The sequence below is a fragment of the Thamnophis sirtalis genome, unplaced genomic scaffold, assembly GCF_051295495.1.
Source record: "Thamnophis sirtalis isolate CommonGarterSnake01/CBP01778 unplaced genomic scaffold, rThaSir2_p1.2 scaffold_7, whole genome shotgun sequence".
Lineage (NCBI taxonomy): Eukaryota > Metazoa > Chordata > Lepidosauria > Squamata > Natricidae > Thamnophis > Thamnophis sirtalis.
Window position 1 is genome coordinate 91,127,831 of NW_028261387.1, and position 20,315 is coordinate 91,148,145.

At 44.8% G+C, this 20,315-nt stretch overlaps 1 protein-coding gene across 1 annotated transcript; it reads left to right on the forward strand.

Annotated features, from left to right (window-relative positions):
- The first annotated feature begins 675 nt into the window (after positions 1-675).
- On the forward strand, positions 676-18,690 carry PPDPF (pancreatic progenitor cell differentiation and proliferation factor). Its single transcript, XM_087720598.1, has 5 exons — positions 676-837; positions 8,618-8,708; positions 12,557-12,634; positions 15,527-15,623; positions 18,255-18,690. Exons 2-5 carry the CDS (start codon positions 8,654-8,656, stop codon positions 18,367-18,369), a joined length of 345 nt encoding a protein of 114 aa, XP_087576724.1. The 5' UTR covers positions 676-837; positions 8,618-8,653; the 3' UTR covers positions 18,370-18,690.
- Positions 18,691-20,315: the final 1,625 nt, after the last annotated feature.

A 20,315-nucleotide genomic window follows, 5' to 3' on the forward strand; every position in this document is an offset into this window, starting at 1 on the left:
ACTTTAAGACTTGTGGACTTCAACTCCCAAAATTCTCCAGCCAGCATCTTCAAACTTGTCTTCAAATTTCAAACTCTGGTGTAGGGTCTCCTGCTCTTTTTTTGGTGGGGGGGAGGGTTTGGACTAGATGACCTACAAGATCCCTTCCAACTCTGTTGAAGTCCACAAGTCTTAAAGTTGGCAAGTCTTCATGTTTGTCTTCAACTTTCAAACTCTGGTGTAGGGTCTGCTGCTTTTGGGGGAGGGGTTGGACTAGATGACCTACAAGGTCCCTTCCAACTGTTGAAGTCCACAAGTCCCTTTATCAAGTTGGCAAGTCTTCGAACTTGTCTTCAACTTTCAAACTCTGGTGTAGGGTCTCAATCTTTTTTGGGGGGGTTGGACTAGATGACCTCCAAGGTCCCTTCCAACTCTGTTCCTCTGTTAAAATCTGTCTCCCTAGGCTCCGATAGCCGCCCCGTTTCTTGATGCTTCCTCGCCCCCGAATCGGCTTCTTGCCTCCTCCAAGCCAAGGCTGGGCTCGGTGGCTCCTCGAGCGGCCGCAGGAGGGCGAGATCGGTCCGCGGAGCCGAGAGGCTCGTAGGCTTCCCTCGCCGCCTCGTCGGAGAAGAAGGGAGCGTGGCCTGAGCTGACGCAAGCAACCCGCCCGGCTGGCCTATAAAAAGGCGAGCGCGGCGCCTTCCGCCTTTAAAACCATCGTCATTTGGGTGTCTTTCGTGGTCGTGGAGACTCGCAGCATCTCCTTCGCAAATGGGCTCGCCCGCCTAGCAGTTGCCTTCCTGAGCCAGGTCACCTGTGGTCTCAAGCCGTCGGGATTCTGAACACTAAGACTTCAAGGTAAAAGGGTGGGGGGGAGCTTCTCTTTTCACCCCTTCCCCATTTTCTGTCCCTTCCTTCCTCCCACGTAAGGATTCCCACGTTGCGGATATGCGAGAGCCTTTCGTGGAAGCCGCTGGCGCATAAACGCCTTAACTCGTTCGGGAAAGCGCGAGGGGGCTGCCTTCCCACGATACCCCTACCTCGACACGCGTCAAGCAAGCTTTAAAGTCCAACGTGGGGATAGGTTGGGGCGTGGGGTGCGGAATCGGACCCCCTAGGTTGACGGGACGGTCTCGGGACCAAGGCTGGCTGGACTCGGAAAAGGAGAGGGAGGGAAACGTGCCAGGCGAATCCAGCCACTTTATGTGACACACACAGAGTCACAAATCGGGGATCTTCGAGACCCGGCCATGTTTTCGGACCTCTTCCGGTTTGGGTCCCTAACTTTACAGTGCTATAAATGCTCTTGTTTGAATGCGACTTTTGAGTAAGATCCGTGAAGTGGTGGGGAGTCTTAGGGGCGGTGCTTTACTGGGGGATGCGCGTTACTCACGCCTAACTACTCCGGAGTAAATCATAGAAGTGTGGTTGGACACAGAAGGATTTTGTCCTTGGTGCCTATGCTTTCCGTGTACATAAAGAAAAATAAAATACATTAATCAAGAGTAAAAAGGTACAACACTTAATGATAGTCATAGGGCACAAATAAGCAATCAGGAAACAATATCAATATTGATTATCAATATCAATAAAGGAAATTCAATTGGGTTTCCTCTCCTTGCAAGCGCGTCTTTAACAAGTCCCAGCCGAAGTCCCGCGAAGTTCGCTTTGGCTTCGACTCGAGAAAACCCATCTGCGCCTTTAGGATCGGGGTGCTACTACAGCTGGGGGGAGGGCAGTAGTAGTGGAAGGCGAAAACGATCGCTCCGTGGTCTACTTTTTTTGGGGGGGGGGAGACGCCCATGAATCGGTATCTTCTGTTTGGTTTAGAAATTAAGTAAAAGAAACGTTATAGAGTTGAAATGGTATTGGGTTTCCTGTCTAGGCAGGGGGTTGGACTAGAAGACCTCCAAGGTCCCTTCCAACTCTTCTTGTTCTATTCTATTCTACACGTGTTGGCTTCGCTCAGCGGTTGTTCCCCAGGCGGGCGCGGCGACACGTGTCGTCTTTTTCTCACGAGCTTTAAGCGACCCTCCCCCCTCCCGCGGGGGGGGGTCGGTAGAAAAAGAGGACGTGCGGCCCAAACGTTCTGAGCTTTCATCCAACGTTCCATTCCGGCCCTCCGCGTTCCATGCGATGTCTCGGCGTTCCATCCGGTGTCTCAACGTTCCATTCGGGTTTTCGCTTTTTTTTTCCGCCAGCCGTCAAAAACCACCAGGGCATTGGGGGGTGGGAGGGGGGGGGTATTGGAATTTGTATTTATCAAGGTTATTTTACCTCTCTCTGAATCCGTTGGCCTTGACGCGGCTGCTTGCCAGGATGGCAGCCTTGTTTACTGTCCCCCCCCCCCTTTATCATAATGTTAATAATTAATCCGCGTTATATCGGAAAGAAGTATTTTTAGTGATTCTTGACCGCGTTTTGTTTGGCTGGCGGCGGTCTGGTGGCCATATTGGACCCAAATAGCCGAGAGAGAGAAAAGAAGACAAAACAATAACACAAAATGTAAACTCTGCTCTTTGGAGTTTTACATTACAACTAATTCGATTAGGGGGAAAACAACAAGCATGCGATCTTGTCTCCGTGCACAAAAAACGCATATTTTGCTTGTTTTGCTAAATGCAAAGGCTGTGCTTTAAAAAAAAAGGGCAGTTTCTTAAAGTAAGCAGGCGCGAAGCCAGTTTATTCCGGTTTTTCAGATCAGAGGTTTCTGGTTCTTAGTCAAACAAAAGGCACACGAGAAGTGAGCAAGAATATTGCAGCAAGAATATTTCTAAACTCAGCTGCATTTCAAAGAATCAAACTGGAAGATTATTATAAGCGGTTCAAATCTCACCGGCTCAGGGTTGACTCAGCCTTCCATCCTTCCGAGGTGGGTAAAATGAGGACCCAGATTGTTGGGGGCGATATGCTGACTCTCTGTAAACCGCTTAGAGAGGCCTGAAAGGCCTATGAAGCGGTATATAAGTCTACTGCTATTGCTATTGCTATTGCTATATTGTTTTTAAGACAAAAGTGATCCTTTTTCTAATGGTAAATTGACCGCATGCTTCAATCTCTAGGTGTGTTTAGAAAAATGAAGGACTGTGGGGGGGGGGACACACACATGATAGCAGTATTCCAGTATTTGAAAGGTTGCCGTAAAGAGGAGTGGGGTCAATTTATTTTCCAAAGCACCAGAAGGCAGGACAAGAAACTATGGATGGAAACTAATCAGAGAGAGAAGCAACCTAGAATTAAGGAGAAACTTCCTAATAGGACAATTAACCAGTGGAACAGCTTGCCACCAGAAGTTATGGGTGCTCCAACACTGGAGGTTTTTAAGAAGAGACTGGACAACCATCTGTCTGGAATTATATATATAGTCTCCTGCTTGAGCAGAGGGTTGGACTAGAAGACCTCCAAGGTCCCATCCAGTTCTATTCTGATTAATATTCTAGCCTTAAGGAAGTGATTGTGTGTTTGTTTTCACCTTTGTGTCAGTTCTGACTTGTACAAACCAGTAACAGGTATCCAAGTTCCTTTAAGGCCATCTTACCTTTAAAGTAAACTATATGTAAAGTGGCAATTGACTACAATATGCACAGTATTTCATTTACATCCGTTCATTTAGTGATCATTCAAAGTCAAAAAAGTGACATGACCATTTTTCACACTTAATGACCATTGCAGCATCCCCATGGTCATTAAACATGATTAAAATTTGGACGCTTAGCTACCGGCTCATATTTACGTCGGTCGCAGTGCCCCAGGGGTGTCTGATCACATTTTGCCACCTCCTGACAAGCACAGTCAATGGGGAAGCCAGATTCACTTAACAACCACGTCACTAACTTAAAAACTACAGTGATTCACTTAACAATCGTGGCAAGGAAAGTCGTGAAATAGGGCAAAACTCACTTAAGAAATGTCTCGCTTAGCATCAGACACTTTGGGCTCAATTGTGGACATAAGTCGAGGACCAGCTGTAGAAGAAGAAAATTACCGAATACAACAGAATGTTAACCCAAATTTATTTAAACTTGATTCGTATTTATTTTATTTTATTTTATTATTACTTTGTTTTATTTTGTGTTATTAGTTTATTTGCCCTAGTCTTGGAATGGACCTCCTTAATGCCACTAAAATGTCAAATACATCCTGAAAAGTATTAGAATTGGAGAACCAGTTAAGTTGAACTGCCAATGGTTAGTTCAGAACTTTGTGGCTTGATTTAATGTTGGATAAGACTTTTAAGATGTCGAGACTTTGGAAAAAGTGCAGAGAAGAGCAACTAAGATGATTAAGGGCCTGGAGACTAAAACGTATGAAGAACGCTTGCAGGATTCAGGTTTGGCTAGTCTAAAGAAAAGAAGGATAGCAATAGCAATAGCAGTTAGACTTATATACAGCTTCATAGGGCTTTCAGCCCTCTCTAAGCGGTTTACAGAGTCAGCATATCGCCCCCAACAACAATCCGGGTCCTCATTTTACCCACCTCGGAAGGATGGAAGGCTGAGTCAACCCTGAGCCGGTGAGATTTGAACAGCCGAACTGCAGAACTGCAGTCAGCTGAAGTAGCCTGCAGTGCTGCATTTAACCACTGCGCCACCTCGGCTCTTTTAGGGGAGACATGATAGCAGTCTCCCATTATTTGAGGGGCTGCCACAAAGACGAGGTCAACTTATTTTCCAAAGCACCAGAAGGCAAGATGGAAACTAATGCAGGAGAGAAGCAACTTGGAACTAAGGAGAAACTTCCTAACAGTGAGGACAACCAGTGGAACAGCTTGCCTTCAGATATTGTGGGTGCTTCGTCATTGGATGTTTTTAAGAAGAGACTGGACAGTCGCTTGTCTGAAATGGTATAGGTGTTAAAAGAGTTTGCAGGAATCCAGCCAGCAAACAAGTAAATAATGCAGCAGGATTCATTTATATAAGAAACTTCTTTATATGCAATACCCTATAGCAGAAGCCAGAACCAGAACTCAGAATCCAGAAGTACAAAATCAATGATCACAGAAGCTATAGAATCACAGAAGCACTCTGGTCCCAACTGTGTCATAAGTCAAGGACTACCTGGATAGATAAATAGGTAGGTAGGTAGGTAGGTAGTAGGTAGGTAGATGATAGATAGATAGATGATAGATAGATAGATAGATAGATAGATAGATAGATAGATAGATAGATAGATAGATAGATAGATAGACAGACAGACAGACAGACAGACAGACGATAGATTGATGGTTGGTAGGTAGGTAGATGAATAGATAATGATATAAAGATAGATAATAGGTAGATGATGGATGGGTGGATAGATAGATAAATAGGTAGGTAGGTAGGTAGTAGGTAGGTAGATGATAGATAGATAGATGATAGATAGATAGATGATAGATAGATAGATAGATAGATAGATAGAAGGTAGATAGATATGATAGATAGATAGATAGATTAGATAGATAGATAGATAGATAGATAGATAGATAGATAGATAGATAGATAGATAGATAGATAGATAGAAAGAAGATAGATGATAGATAGATAGATGATAGATAGATAGATGATAGATAGATACTGTAGATCAGTGGTAGTCAACCTGATCCCTACTGCCCCCTAGTGGGCGTTCCAGCTTTCATGGGAGGCGGTAGGGGTTTGCTGTAACTCTGCTTTATAAATTTTATAAGGAAAGTTACTTCCCTACTTTATAAATCACCATTACTGTGGAGCCGGTGGGCGGTTAGAAAATTTTACTACTAACAGAGGTACAAAAGTGGGTGGTAGGTATAAAAAGGTTGACTACCCCTGCTGTAGGTAGGTAGGTAGGTAGGTAGGTAGGTAGGTAGGTAGGTAGGTAGGTAGGTAGGTAGATGAACCTAAGCCACTCCCAGGCTCCCAGCCATCTAGGTCACCAAACAGTCCCCATTGGCTGACCTGTTACCATGTCTATTCCAATTCATGAACCTTTCTATACTGGCAATCCGGTCTCCAGCTTTAGCAGGTGGCTGGACTAGAAGGCCTCCAAGGTGCCTTCCAGCTGTATTCTGATTATTTGCTGATCCAAGTCATAGAGAAGCCCCCATCTCTAAGGTTGTGCGAAGCTTCCCACGAAATCTTCTAGCGGAACAAGAAAATGTGTTGATGCTTCTTCCATTGTAGCTCTTCAAAGGGTTGGTTGGGATTTACTCCCTCAATTTACGTGGCGTTAGTCAGAATTTTGGGCTGCGGTGGCAATGAACCCTCAGCAACAGCTAAGTTGGCACAAGTATGGGTTGCCAGCTACTGTGGGAATGAATCAGATCTAAGGATGATTCACATCCTTTTATGTCTTAAGCCCTACTCGTCGCTCTGTCTGGGAAAGGGGGACCCCACCCAAAAAATTAGAAGTCTGATTTTTTCCAAAATGTCCATGTGTGTTTGTGTGTGTGCTTACAGACTTCGTTGTTGCCTTTGTCAGTCACAGCAAGTTTTCGTCAGAAAAAAATGGCAAGATGGCTGACAATTTAATTGATGTGTACAGATAGTCCTTGTTTAGTGACCACAAGGGAGTACTGACAAATGGATTGTTAAGCAGTGCAGTTGCTAAGGGCAACTGGGGTGTGTGTGCTTATGCTCTTCCTTCAAGTTTCCTTTGGTTTACAGAGGTTGTAGATGCAAGGATTGGTTATCCCATGTTGCTTTTTCCTCACCGTCGTAACTGAGAACAGTCACTAAATGAGGACCACCAGCTATATATAATAGCTCTTCAATAAATCCCCATTTCCCCCCCCACCCCGAATAAAATTCCAATATTGAAATATTTGCAAAGACCATACAGTGACGTAATTGTGGTATTAAAAATAACACTTGGGATGTAGATAAGTGGGTAGATAAGTGTTGGAAGAAATATCCATCTGGGTTCAGTTCCAAGTGGGGAGACAGACACTGGAAACATGGCAGCTGTTTGGAAAGATGGTTTAATGGTGGACAGGACCACATGGCTTGATGTCCTGGGCAAAAAAGCACATGTAGGCTGTCCTGGGTCCCAGGCTTGGTTGAGCCTTGCTGGGTGATGTAATCTTCCTTATGGTGAGATGGGTAGAGGGCTAATCCTATCATGTTTTGAGGGCCATGTCTTAATCCCATCACCCTGGAACTGAAGCGAAGGGAGCTGCATTGTCTTTAAAACCATGTTTCTCCTTTTCTCATGCAGAATAATATAATCTGCCTTTTTAATATTTCCTAGAATATTTCATTCTCCTAGGAAATGAGGTGGGTTCTAACTTCCTACACATTCACTGCAGATTTTTTCTAATCTTACGTTGAAATCTTTCAATGCAGATTTTTCTAGTTTCCTTCTCTAGACTTTCTACGAGCTAATTACAATAACAAGAGTGTTAACAGAGGGCTTTGAGGTTTAACTTTATTGGTGATTAAACTGTTAACTATTATAGTAGCTAAATGTTATAACAGGTCAAATTGGTTGCAAATACGTGTGGAAGTTTATAAATCTTTACACCTGATTCCCAAGGAGAAAAAAAAATATCTTGCAATATATTTGTCAGTGGTCATCTAGGAGGGAATAATACTGTCTGTGTTTTTGTCTTGTATACAGAGTATACATTAGCATTTTGTCTTGTATACAGAGAGAATACATTAGCATTTCCTTATTTATATCACATGTCCTCTCTTCTGACTCAAATTATTTATATCTTCATAACAAGGTCTAAACAAAAATTTGTAAGATTTGTGGATTTTTTTCCACCAGATCCCAAATTACAATTTATGGCCCGGTTATTTATCCTAATTAAGGTAGTCAAGTCTCTTCTTGAAAGCTTCTAGTGATGAAGCTCCCACAACTTCCGAAGACAACGTCTGTTCCATCAATTAATTGTTCCCAGTTTCAGAAAATTTTTCTTATTTCTAGGTTGAATCTCTCCTTGATCAGCTTCCATCCATTGTTCCTTGTCTGCCCCTCAGGTGCTTTCGAAAATAGGTTGACACCTATTCTCTCATTGACAGTACCTCAAGTATTGGAAGACTGCTCTTCCAATGAGGACCTTGATTGTTGGGGCGATATGCTGACTCTGTAAACCGCTTAGAGAGGGCTGTGAAGCACCGTGAAGCAGTATATAAGTCTACATGCTATTGCTATCATGTCTCCCCTGGTTCTTCTCTTCACTAGTTCCTGCAACCGTTCTTCATATGTTTTAGCCTCCAGTCCCCTAATCATCTTGGTTGCTCTCCTCTGCACTCTTTCTAGAGTCTCCACATCTTTTCTATAACATGGTGACCAAAACTGGATGCAATATTCTAGTTGTGGTCTTACTAAGTAGGTAAGTAGAGCCGAGGTGGTGCAGTGGGTAGAGAGCAGTACTGCAGGCCACTTCAGCTGACTGCTATCTGCAGTTCGGCGGTTCTAATCTCACCGGCTCAGGGTTGACTCAGCCTTCCATCCTTCCGAGGTGGGTAAAATGAGGACCCGGATTGTTGTTGGGGGCAATATACTGACTCTGTAAACCGCTTAGAGAGGGCTGAAAGCCCTATGAAGCGGTATATAAGTCTAACTGCTATTGCTACTAGATGTATCTCTGCCTTGGGAGTCTTAATTTGTTTTATGACTGTTTCCTTCCTTCTGATAAGAGGCTTAATGTGGGTTTCTTTTTTCCTTATATGTGTCCCAGGATTTACAACTTGCGCAAGAAAGAAGATCAAGAAACATGGCAGCAATCCCGTCCAGTGGCTCCCTTGTGGCAACCCACGACTACTACCGAAGTAAGAGGAGAGAAAAAATAATAATATTGTTAGCCATTGCCAAGGAAGGAGTAAAGAAACGCTCAACACAGGATTGGGACATGCTGAGCATTTTCCACCTTGTGGACCTCAGAAAGGGTGCTACACACCATGTCACATCAACACTGCTTGGACTACAGGGGAGACCCTTCTCAAATGGGGTGGGAAGAAGGGGGCTTGTCCTACAGTGCCCAATCCCCTCTTTGTGGAGGAGGTTGTCAATTCACCATACTGTGCAAACGCAGAGAATAGATGTGATGAATTTCCCAAAGGTGCTTTTTTTCAAGAGGGCAACTGGACTTTCTGGTTTTTCTTTGAAGATGTTTCACTTTTCATCCAGGAAGCTTCTTCAGAAGCGAAACGCCTTCAGAGAAAGGCCAGTGGCCCCTTGAAAAAGCACCTTTGACCAGCCTGGATGACTGAGAATCTCCACAGACAGATGGGATGAGTGCAGTGAGAAGGTGGATACCCAGGAGGGAGGAGGTGCATCTTACCAAGAAACATAGATAAGCCCGTCTCGAAAAGGAGGAATAAGAGGCAGCTCTACCCATCTATCGTGTGTGAGAGAGAGAGGATAAAGACAGTCCCTCCTCAATAGTTCCCACAGTATATGGTAGATGCAGAGAGTAGAGTATAGATTTTGCCCATAGGAGTGAACTCAGCTTAGAACAATCACCACGCATCATTCCTGGTTTTGGGCCTGACACTAGGTTAATTACTAACCAGGTTAAATTTTATATAGATAGATAGATAGATAGATAGATAGATAGATAGATAGATAGATAGATAGATAGATAGATAGATAGATAGATAGATAGATAGATAGATAGATAGATAGATAGATAGATAGATAGTAGTGACCTTCCTCCCATATTTGGGCATACCAGGGGTTGTGACTTTATATATGTATGTATGTATGTTTATTTATTTATTTATTTATTTATTTATTTATTTATTTATTTATTTATTTATTTATTTAAAGTCACAACCCCTGGTATGCCCAAGTATGGGAGGAAGGTCACACTTCCACTCTCTGTCATTAGGCTCGTCACAAGAGACCATCCAGGCAGAAACCCAATATTTTTACTGTTGCCTTTTTGTTACATTTTGTTGTATTTGTGCTGATAAATAAATAAAGGGAGACTAGTATAGATCTCTTTCAAGCTATTTAGCTCTCATATATATATACACACACATACTCTTGTCCCTATCTTGGGCGCCACGTTTGAGATGAAGACAGCGAAAGGAGGTTTCAAGGGACAAAACTTTGGTTTATGTGAACTCAACCGTTGTGCCAATCACCGGGAGACTAGTCCTGCCTTCACCGGGAGTTCTAGTCCCCCCTTAGTCATGAAAGCCAGCTGGATGATTTTGAGCCAGGAGACTGGGAGTTCTAGTCCCACCTTAGCCACGAAAGCCGGCTGAATGATTTTGAGCCGATTGCTAGGAGACAATGAATTCTAGTCCTGCCTTAGCCATGAAAGCCAGCTGGGTGACTTTGGTCCAGTTGCTAGGAGACGGTGAGTTCTAGTCCCGCCTTAGCAATGAAAGCTGGCTGGGTGACTGGGCCAATCACCAGGAGGCTGTGAGTTCTAATCCCACCTTAGCCATGAAAGCCGGCTGAGTAATTTTGAGCCAATCGCTAGGAGACAATGAATTCTAGTCCCGCCTTAGCAATGAAAGCTGGCTGGGTGACTGGGCCAATCACCAGGAGGCTGTGAGTTCTAGTCCTGCCTTAGCGATGAAAGCCAGCTGGGTGGTTTTGAGCCAATTGCTAGGAGGCAGTGAGTTCTAGTCCCGCCTTAGCCATGAAAGCCAGCTGGGTGGTTTTGAGCCAATTGCTAGGAGGCAGTGAGTTCTAGTCCCGCCTTAGCCATGAAAGCCAGCTGGGTGACTTTGGGCCAGTCATCCTCTCGGCCTTAGGCAGGAAGCAAACCGCAGACCACTTCTTGAAATCTTGCTAAGAAAATTGCGGAAACTTAGTGAAACAGTCGTCACGACTCAGTGGAAGGCACTAAAACGAAAACAAGAAACGGCTCCCAAAACAAGCTTCTTTCCTTGCCTTGTTTACAAAGAGAAAAGTCGTGAGTTTCCTAGTAATCAGTAACCCAACGAGTTTTGAACCTTCTCTCTCTGCTTGGCCAGGCTGCTTTCCGTTTCGGCTGTTGAATCGGATTAATTTAAGACCGCACTGAAAAAAACCTTCACCTCCTGTTCCCTGACCTGAACGGGCTTGTCTTGAATCGCTGCCCAAGTCCTTGGCAATCCTTCATTGTTTATTTTTCCACCCCGGGTAGAGTTTTGGGGGCACAAAGGCATGACAGTGTAAAGTTCATCGGTTTAGTGGGAAACGTGGCAATGTAGGCGGTGCGTTGGATTGTTTGCAAAGAATGGTGTCTCTTCCCTGGTCTCTGCAGCAATAATAATACAGCAATAGCAGTTAGACTTATATACCGCTTCATAGGCCTTTCAGGCCTCTCTAAGCGGTTTACAGAGTCAGCATATTGCCCCCAACAACAATCCGGGTCCTCATTTTACCCACCTCGGAAGGATGGAAGGCTGAGTCAACCCTGAGCCGGTGAGATTTGAACCGCTGAACTGCTGATCTAGCAGTCAGCCTGCATTCGCGTGAGAAGATGGGATATGTGTTGAGATGGGATTTTGGAGCTAGAGCAGTGTTTCTCAACCCTGGCGACTTTAAGTCCTGTGGACTTCAACTCCCAGAATCCCCCAGCCAGCTGTGCTGGCTGGGGGATTCTGGGAGTTGAAGTCCACGGGACCTAAAGTCGCCAAGGTTGAGAAACACTGAGCTAGAGGCTGTTAGTTTTGGGAAGTTTTTCTGGGTCTCTTTGTTCAACCCCAACTTTGTTGCAACTTTTTGAACAATATTAATGAAAGACCTGATGCATTTCTTTTAATAATTACGCAAAGTGGAAGTCTGAAGCAGAGGAATCCAAAGCTTGGCAACTTTGAGGCTTGTGGACTTCAACTCCCAGAATTCCCCAGCCAGCGATGTTTGATTTGATTTGATTTATTGCATTTCTATGCCGCCCTATTCCCAGAGGGACTCAAGGCGGCTCACAAACCAAAGTAAGGGGGGGGGGATACAAACGGGAGAAAAACAACGGACAAACAACTACAACAATTTAAAAACAATCAACAACCACACAATTCGAGCGGGGACGGGGAACTCGCCAGCCCCAGGCCTGTCGGAACAGCCAGGTTTTAAGGGCTTTGCGGAAAGCCTGAAGGGTGGTGAGGGTCCGAATCTCCACGGGGAGCTCGTTCCAGAGGGCCGGAGCAGCCACAGAGAAGGCCCTCCTCCGGGTGGTAGCCAATCGGCATTGGCCGGTAGATGGAATTCGGAAGAGGCCTAGTCCGTGGGATTTAATAGGTCTGTTGGAGGTAATGTTGCCTGAGGAATGCTGGGAGTTGAAGTCCACATGTCTTAAAAGTTGCCAAAATTGGACACCCTTCTGTAATAAGAAATTACAGAGTTTTAAGTTAGTGTGACCCCCAATGTCTATGAAAAAGGCTCTGGATATTGTTTATTTCTGAGTCCAGATAATCCTCAACTTGCAACCCCACGTGCAACCGGACCTTCTGTCGCTAAGCGATGCAGTCAGTGAGTTGCGTCTCACATTTTTTATTTCTTTGCCATGGTTGTTAAGTGAACCTGGCTTCCCCCATTGATTTTGCTTGTGGGAAGGGCACAAAATGGGGCAAAACTCGCTATCTTGCTTAGCAACAGAAATCTTGGGTTCAATTGTAAATTGAAGACTACCCATAGCAATATTTTGGCTAACATGGTGCCTTGTCTTCTCCTACAGGACGGTTGGGTTCCACCTCCAGTAACAGCTCCTGTGGAAGTGCTGAGTACTCCGGAGAAGTCATCCCGCACCATCCAGGTCAGTGTTTTGTAGAAGGTCAAAATTCATTCTTGCTTTTAGTAAGAGGCCTTTGCAAATCAAAGTCCCTGATTTTCATGTACTAAGATGATAGGAAGAACGTGAATGGAGAGGAATGTTTACTAAATGGTGGACAGGATTTTGCGCATAGGTATCATCAGCACAAATTGTGGGAATGTTGACTGGACTAAATCACCATGGAGTGAACTGAGTCTGTCTTTTGGGGTGAAATCTGACGTTGCTTGAAATTTGTCCGTTAATTCCATAGTCCGTAAAATCCATAGTCCGTTGAATCAATATACTTATTCTTCTCATAAGACTAAAGACTTTTAAATATTTTTTGTGAAGCCTTATGATGATTTATTACCAGGAAATCAATAGGGTTGCTCTCTGGAGCGCACCCTGGATTGGTTTGCACTCATGTGCTATCAAGCATCACATTGTTGACTGCTGGTCTTGTCGGATTCTCTTCTCCATGTTGACTTTGGGTGAGTTGAGACCAAGGAGTCTTACTCAAGCAAAAATAGGTTTGCACTCAGACCCACCAAGAAAGTGGCTGAGATTTTCAATAGCCAATTCTAATCCAACGACAGTAAGCTAGGCGGGACGAGCAATTTGCTCTCTATAAAGTTCAGAGGTGAGCATGTTGATTCAGTACACTCTAACACACTCTGTTCTTAGCTATTTATTCTGATTTTGCTATGCAAGGTACATGAACATCTAAGCGCACACTCTTTTGATTGCATGTGAAACGAGAAAGGTTGAAGAGCACAGGGAGTCCTCGACTTGTGACCAGTCACATAGTGACCGTTCAAAGTTATGGTGGACCCCCTGGGGGTATTTATGATCTAAACTCAAAGTTCCAACAATCTCCCCATTGCACCCCAGCGATCATGTGATCACAGTCTGAGCACTCAGCAACTGGGCAACATTTACAGCTGTTGGCAGTGTCCCTCGGTCAATTGACTACATTTTATGTCAGTGTTGCTGAAAACCAGCACTTACTCCTGGGTATTGGCAAAAACATTCCTGTTCTGACCCCCCTCCGTACGGTGAGTCACGCCGACACAAGATTACTGCTAGACAATTATTCACAGTAAATTAACACACGAACAAGACTTTGGCAGCAACCCAGACTTCCACAGATAAGAAATACACACAAGAGCTTCCCCAGCTTTAGTATAACGGTTGTGTCCTGCAAAAAGCCTCCTCCCAAAGTCTCTTCTTATATACTCTCTTGGGAGGCACCTAATCACAACCACCTGGCCCCAATTATCTTCTATATCTCCGTAGTTGCTGTCGGCGCTTATCTGCCCATCTTTGCCTGGCATCTGGGACCACCTCCCTTAGCTCCTCCCCACTGCTCCAGGGCCTGACGTCAAGGACAAACTCCCTTTGGCTTTCACCGCTGCTCCATGCCTCAGGCGCCTCCTGGTGGCCAACCAGCCTCTCTGGTCCCTGCTCGGAGTCTGAACCCTGTCCAGGGTCCTCCACATCTTCCAGAGCCGACTCATAGGGTCCCTCGCTATCGGAGTGTGTTTGCAGCTCCAACGGCTCCTGCTGGGCCACAACACATGCCTATAACAAACTATGGGTTCGCTTAATGACTCCTGATTGGTTTAACAACCAGGGTGATTCCCTTAACAACCATCACAAAAAAATAGTAAAATTGGATGAGTCTCACGAGATTTGATCCTGATGGATAGGACTATCTGTAACGTAATTTCCAGGGCCCATGACCAATTTCAGTAAACTATTGAGTTGTGTGGCATAGCGGCGCAGTGATCTAGTGATAAAGACACTCATCTCCCGCTCAGAAGGTTGCGAATTCAATTCTAGGTAGGGTAGGTGTTTCTCTCCTAAAGCGCAAAAAACAAAATCTGCTGTGAACTCTGTGTAGGCATCAGGAAGGGCATCCAGCCAGTAAATGCTCAGATCCAGCTATTCGTCCCGACTGTACCCAAATTAAGGGATTATGGGGTCGTAAAAAGAAAAAGAAATAGGATAATTTGGGGGGAAGTAAATCCTCCTGAATTTTCTGCTTTCTTTGCACATCTTTAATTTGGTTTCGGTTGAAGAAGAAGGAGATTCTAGCCAAATTCAAAGAAGATGCAAAATTGACTTCCTGCCATTTGGGTGCAGCTGATGAGCTGATCTCAGTTCCTTCTTTGGCCAAAACATTATATCCATCAGCAATTTTATGGTGCTGACTCTTTTGTTACCCTTTTCTTTTGCTAAAGAAAGGAATAGAAATGTCCTTGTGTGATTAACATGGATTGGCAGGAGAGTAAATAATTCAAAATACCTTCTATTCTTTCACTTGGGGTTATCTAAGGCAAGAAGGCTTGGATGTAAGAAAGTTTGGGTATAAGCAAAAAATCTCATTGGCAGAGATTTTTCTGGCTGGCCTTCTCTAAGTTAAACTGAAGGCCGACGTGCTACGGGAATATTACATTCTGTGTCCCCTCTTTTCTCCTGCATGTTCACTCCCGTCAAAAAGGAGAGTATAGATAGTCCTCATTTTACAACCATAATGGAGTCTTTCCAATTACGGTTGTAAAGCCGGTTGTCACGTGACCGGACCTGAGTTTACAACCTTTTTTTGTTACCTTTTTTTGTGGCAGTCATTAATCAAACATCGGGTCATTAACTGAACGGCCATCTTTACCAAAACCTAGAAATACCGTATTTTTCGGTATTTCTGACTGAGGAATTCTGGGAGTTGAAGTCCACAAGTCTTAAAAGTTGCTGCGGTTGGAGAGTCCTGCTCTAGAGGAACGGACTTAATAAATTAAATTAATTTAAATATTCAATAAGACAAAGTGGTCTCTAAACTAAACAACGTTCCTGTTTCTGATAACTAGTTTTTCTTTTGTTTTCCTTTCCCTGTAGGTCTTCCCAAGTCTGATCCTGGACACTGGTGGGCTAGTTTCTTCTTTGGGAAACACACCCATCCAGTGATGACAACTGTATCGGAATCTCCAGAGAAGTAAGTGAGCTGGGATTAGACCAGTGTTTCTCAAATCTTGGCAACTTTAAAAAGGGGTGGTCTTCAACTCCCAGAATTCCCCAGTCCTCTGGTCTGGGTAGTTGTGGCATGGAGGCAGACCTAACAAGTAGTCCTCGACTTACAACTATTCATTTAGCAGTCGTTTGAACCAGTGGTAGGTTTCAAAAAAATTTTAGAACCTCTTCTGTAGGTATGGCCTGCTTTGTGGGTGTGGCTTGCCGGCCATGTGACCGGGTGGGAGTTGCTTGCTGGCCATGTGACTGGGTGGGCGTGGCCAACTTGTAAAATGTGGTGAAACTCACTTAACAACGCTCTTGCTTAGCAACCAAAATGTTGGCTCAGAAACTCTGGCATTTGAAGCATGCAAGTCTCAAAGCTGTCAAGTTACAAGACCCTTGCACCCCTAGCCTTTTAGGAAAAAACACCCCAGGGGTGTTCAAACTTGAGAGCTTTAAGACTTGTGGACTTCAACTCCCAGAATTCCTCCTCTCGCTCTTCATCTTGATGGTGGGCAGACGGGCCGGGGGAGGGAGCTGGAACCGGTTCTAAACGGCACTGGAGATTTGTGGAACCTCTTCTATAGAAGAGGTTAGAACTGGCAGGAACCCTGGTTTGAACCTATGTCTATGCTGAAAAAAGGTCCAATCCACTTAACCTTTGTACCAACCCCAAAGGTTTCACATCATTGCGATTCGGGCCCTTGGCAACCAGCTGGCACTTATGACCAACTCTGCTGTCCTGTGTTTGAGCAATTGCAATTTGCAACTATTTTTGCTCCTTTCTGGCAAAAAAAAAAAAAAAAAGTTCCATTGCGGTATGCGTTTTAATAACCACGGATTCACTTAATGGCCATGATGGTTTGCATAATGGTCATCATAAAATCATATCCGACTTTAACGTATGACAGCAGTGACTTAACAATGGAAATTCTAGTCCCAACTGTGATCATAAGTCGAGGACTACCTGGGTGCAGAGGTGGTATTCAGCCGGTTCAGACCAGTTCGGATGAACCGGTTAGTAGTGGAAATTTTAACCAGTTTGGAGAACCGGCAAATACCACCTCTGACTGGCCCCGCCCCTTCCACCACCACCACCCTTCCAGGAATTCCCACGTGTCCCGTTTTGGCTCCCAGGAGAAAAAGAGGAGGGAAGGACCACAAACCCTGGCACTAGAGGCAACTTCAGAGGATGCTTTGAAACGGCACAGCAATCCAGGGCTGGAAGGGACCTCGGAGGTCATCTAGTCCGATCTTCTGCTCTAGCAGGAGACCTTATATCATCTTGGTTATTTTGGTGCCTCTAACACAGATGATTGCCAACCTCTCCCTCCTCTAATTAAAAAAAAACTAGAGCAAAAACTTCATGCAGTATTAAAAAGAAGAATAGAAAAGGGGGGCTGCTGTGTATTGTTTAATGGAGTGCAAAATTTCTCTCCTAAAGCGCAAAAAACAAAATCTGCTGTGAACTCTGTGTAGGCATCAGGAAGGGAATCCAGCCAGTAAATGCTCAGATCCGGCCAGTCGTCCCGATTGTACCCAAATTAAGGGATTATGGGGTCGTAAAAAGAAAAAGAAATAGGATAATTTGGGGGGAAGTAAATCCTGAATTTTCTGCTTTCTTTGCACATCTTTAATTTGATTTCGGTTGAAGAAGAAGGAGATTCTAGCTCCCCTCTAATTAAAAAAAAAACCTAGAGCAAAAACTTCATGCAGTATTAAAAAGAAGAATAGAAAAGAGGGGCTGCTGTGTATTGTTTAATGGAGTGCAAAATTGGCAAAATGGACGGCTAAATTGTAAATTGTAAATTTAATGAATTTATATGCCGCCCAATCCCGAAGGACTCCGGGCGGCTTACATAAAAACAGCTCTAAAAGAATACAAAAAATATAAAATAGAGAAGAAAGCAGGTTAAAAAACACATCATGCACTCAGTCTTAGTGGGGCTGGACCTCAGTCATGAGGTCAGCAGCCCCAGGCCTGCCGGAATAGCCAGGTCTTAGTAGACTTACGGAAGGCCGAGAGAGTCGGCAGGGTCCGGATCTTGGGGGGTAGATCGTTCCATAGGGCTGGGGCAGCTACAGAGAAGGCCCTCCTCCGAGGGGCCACCAGACGACATTGTCTAGTCGATGGCACCTGGAGGAGGCCCATCCTGTGTGATCTTACCAGATGCTGGGAGGTATGCGGCAGAAGACGGTCTCGTAGATATCCGGGTCCTAAGCCATGTAGGGCTTTAGAGGTGATAACCAGCACCTTGAAGCGTGTTCGGAGACCGATAGGGAGCGGAGGATAGGTGTAATATGGGTGTATCTCGGTACACCCAGTATCGCTCGCACGGCTGCATTCTGGACCAATTGTAGTCTCCGAACACTTTTCAGGGGCAGCCCCATGTAGAGCGCGTCACATGACAACCCAGTCACATGACAACCTGGCCACGCCCACCAAGCCCCACCCACAGAACTGGTAGTAAATCCCACCACTGCACTGGGTGGGATAATTTTAACAGGTGACTGGGGCGGCGAACATGACAGAATGGAATTGTAAATTGTAATGAAAGCAGAACATAATGGAGATATATCTGAAAAAAATAACTTGGATCTTACCTCTTTACAGCTCAGGAACCTTCCAGGTAGCCAATGGCATGATCACCTGTGACCTGGCCCAGGAAGTCATGAGGAAGCGTCACGCCAGCGAACCAAGCAAATCCAGCGCGGGTCCCACAGCGTGAGGAAGGCTGGCGTCCCAACAACTAACGCTTCTGATTCAACCGCTAGGGGCTAAAGCCCATTTCCCACCCCCCCTTTCCCCATAGACTAGTTTAGGCTGCTTCTGAGTACAATTAATTTAGACGTAGGGGTTTTTATAAAAACGAAAACGACAACTATAAAAATAAAAAATAAAAAAAATTCCACACATACCATTCTTTTCTACTCACTTGGGGATCAACACAACTACGTCACTTTTTTTCCACCGCCTTGATAACGCGTTTTTTTCTTTCGTTTTGTACTTGTTAAATGGGGGACTAATAAAATCTGAGCAGCCTTTTAAACTGCTGGCGTCTGTTGTGGATTCTTGTGCACTCAAGATTAAATTGTGGTTAAGGGTTAGCATTTAACAGATTGTTGAAACGGGGTGTTCTGGCCCAGAATTCCCAAGAGCCTGAAGCAAACTCCTTGTCCCGACAAAAACCCCTTTTATTAACTGACTGTGAATTCTGCTCATTCACAACCAACAAAGCCTTTTCAAGGGAGGATTTACAGTCACAGACCTTATCTGGCTTGGAGAGCTGCCAGGCCCATATCTGCAAAACTTGGCAAGGAGTCTCGGAGAGTCACAAACCAATTAAGCGAACTGATTGTCTCCTGCAAACTCCACTCTCCTTTTGCTCCTCTTTTATTCCCATTCATTGTCCACCTGTAGCCTTACTCGCAAGTCGACCCCTGTTCTTTAGCTGTTCCCTTCGCCTGGCAACTCTACGCATGCTCCCTGGGAAGAGGCTCCAGCTGTTCTTCTGCCTCATTGATATCTGAGTCCGAAGGCAGCTGATAACTGGCTTCAGATTCCATGTTATGCTTTCTGAAATTAGAAATATCTGCTTGGAAGTTTCTAACAAAGGAAGGATGGTCAGGTCTAGTCCAGGACATGGGATTGGGTGGAGAACCAATGGATTTCCATTATGACTGTCCATATTACAATGTGTGTGTTTATTTGTGTGTGTGTGTGTGTCTCCCTTGGATGACTCCTCAGATTCTTCCTTGAAGGTCAGCTCAAGGGAGGATGAGCTCATTCCTAGCACGTCAGGAACTGAGTTAATTGATGACTAAACAATCAAGAGATTTACTGGAGGCTTTGGCTCAGGACGTTCTGATCTAGGCTTCCCAAGAACATGAAGCAACTTGTCCCGACAAAAACCCCTTTTATTAATTTGCTGTGAATTCTGCTCATTCACATCCAACAAAGCCTTTCAAGGGAGGATTTACAGTCACAGATCTTATCTGGCTTGGAGAGCTGCCAGGCGGGTATCTGCAAAACTTGGCCAGGAGTCTCAGAGAGTCACTAACTAATTAAGTGAACTAATTCTCTCCTGCAAACTCCACTCCCCTTTCGCTCCCCTTATATTTCCTCTGGGAGGGGCCATTCATCGTCCACCTGTGGCCTTACTCCCAAGTTGACCCCTGTTCTTTAGCTGTTCCCTTTGTCTGGCATCTCTGCGCATGCGCACACTGGGAACAGGCTCCAGCTGTTCTTCTGCCTCACTGATGTCTGACTCTGAAGGCAGCTGATAACTGGCATATGGCTCTGGCCCCCTCTCTGCCTCCGACACAGAGCCCTCATCAGAGCCTTCCCCAGATTCTCCAGACTGGCCCATGTTCCTCCCAAACCTCCTCACTGGCCACAGGCAGGCCACAACACAGGTTACCGAGTCTTAGTTTCTATCAAAAGTTCCAAAGTGCATGAAAAGCGGCACCATAGCAAACCAGAGATGCTTGTTTTTATTGAATTCTTGTTTGTTTATTTTGGAAGATGTTCATTACTTGCTGGGGGAGAATTTGGACATCAATAAATGTTGTTCTGAGCCTGGAGTGAAAACAATCCTATTCATGAACCTCGGATCCCTTTCTGAACTGAACTGCCTCTAAGCTGAACTGTCCCATTTCAAAAGGGGTTTGCATA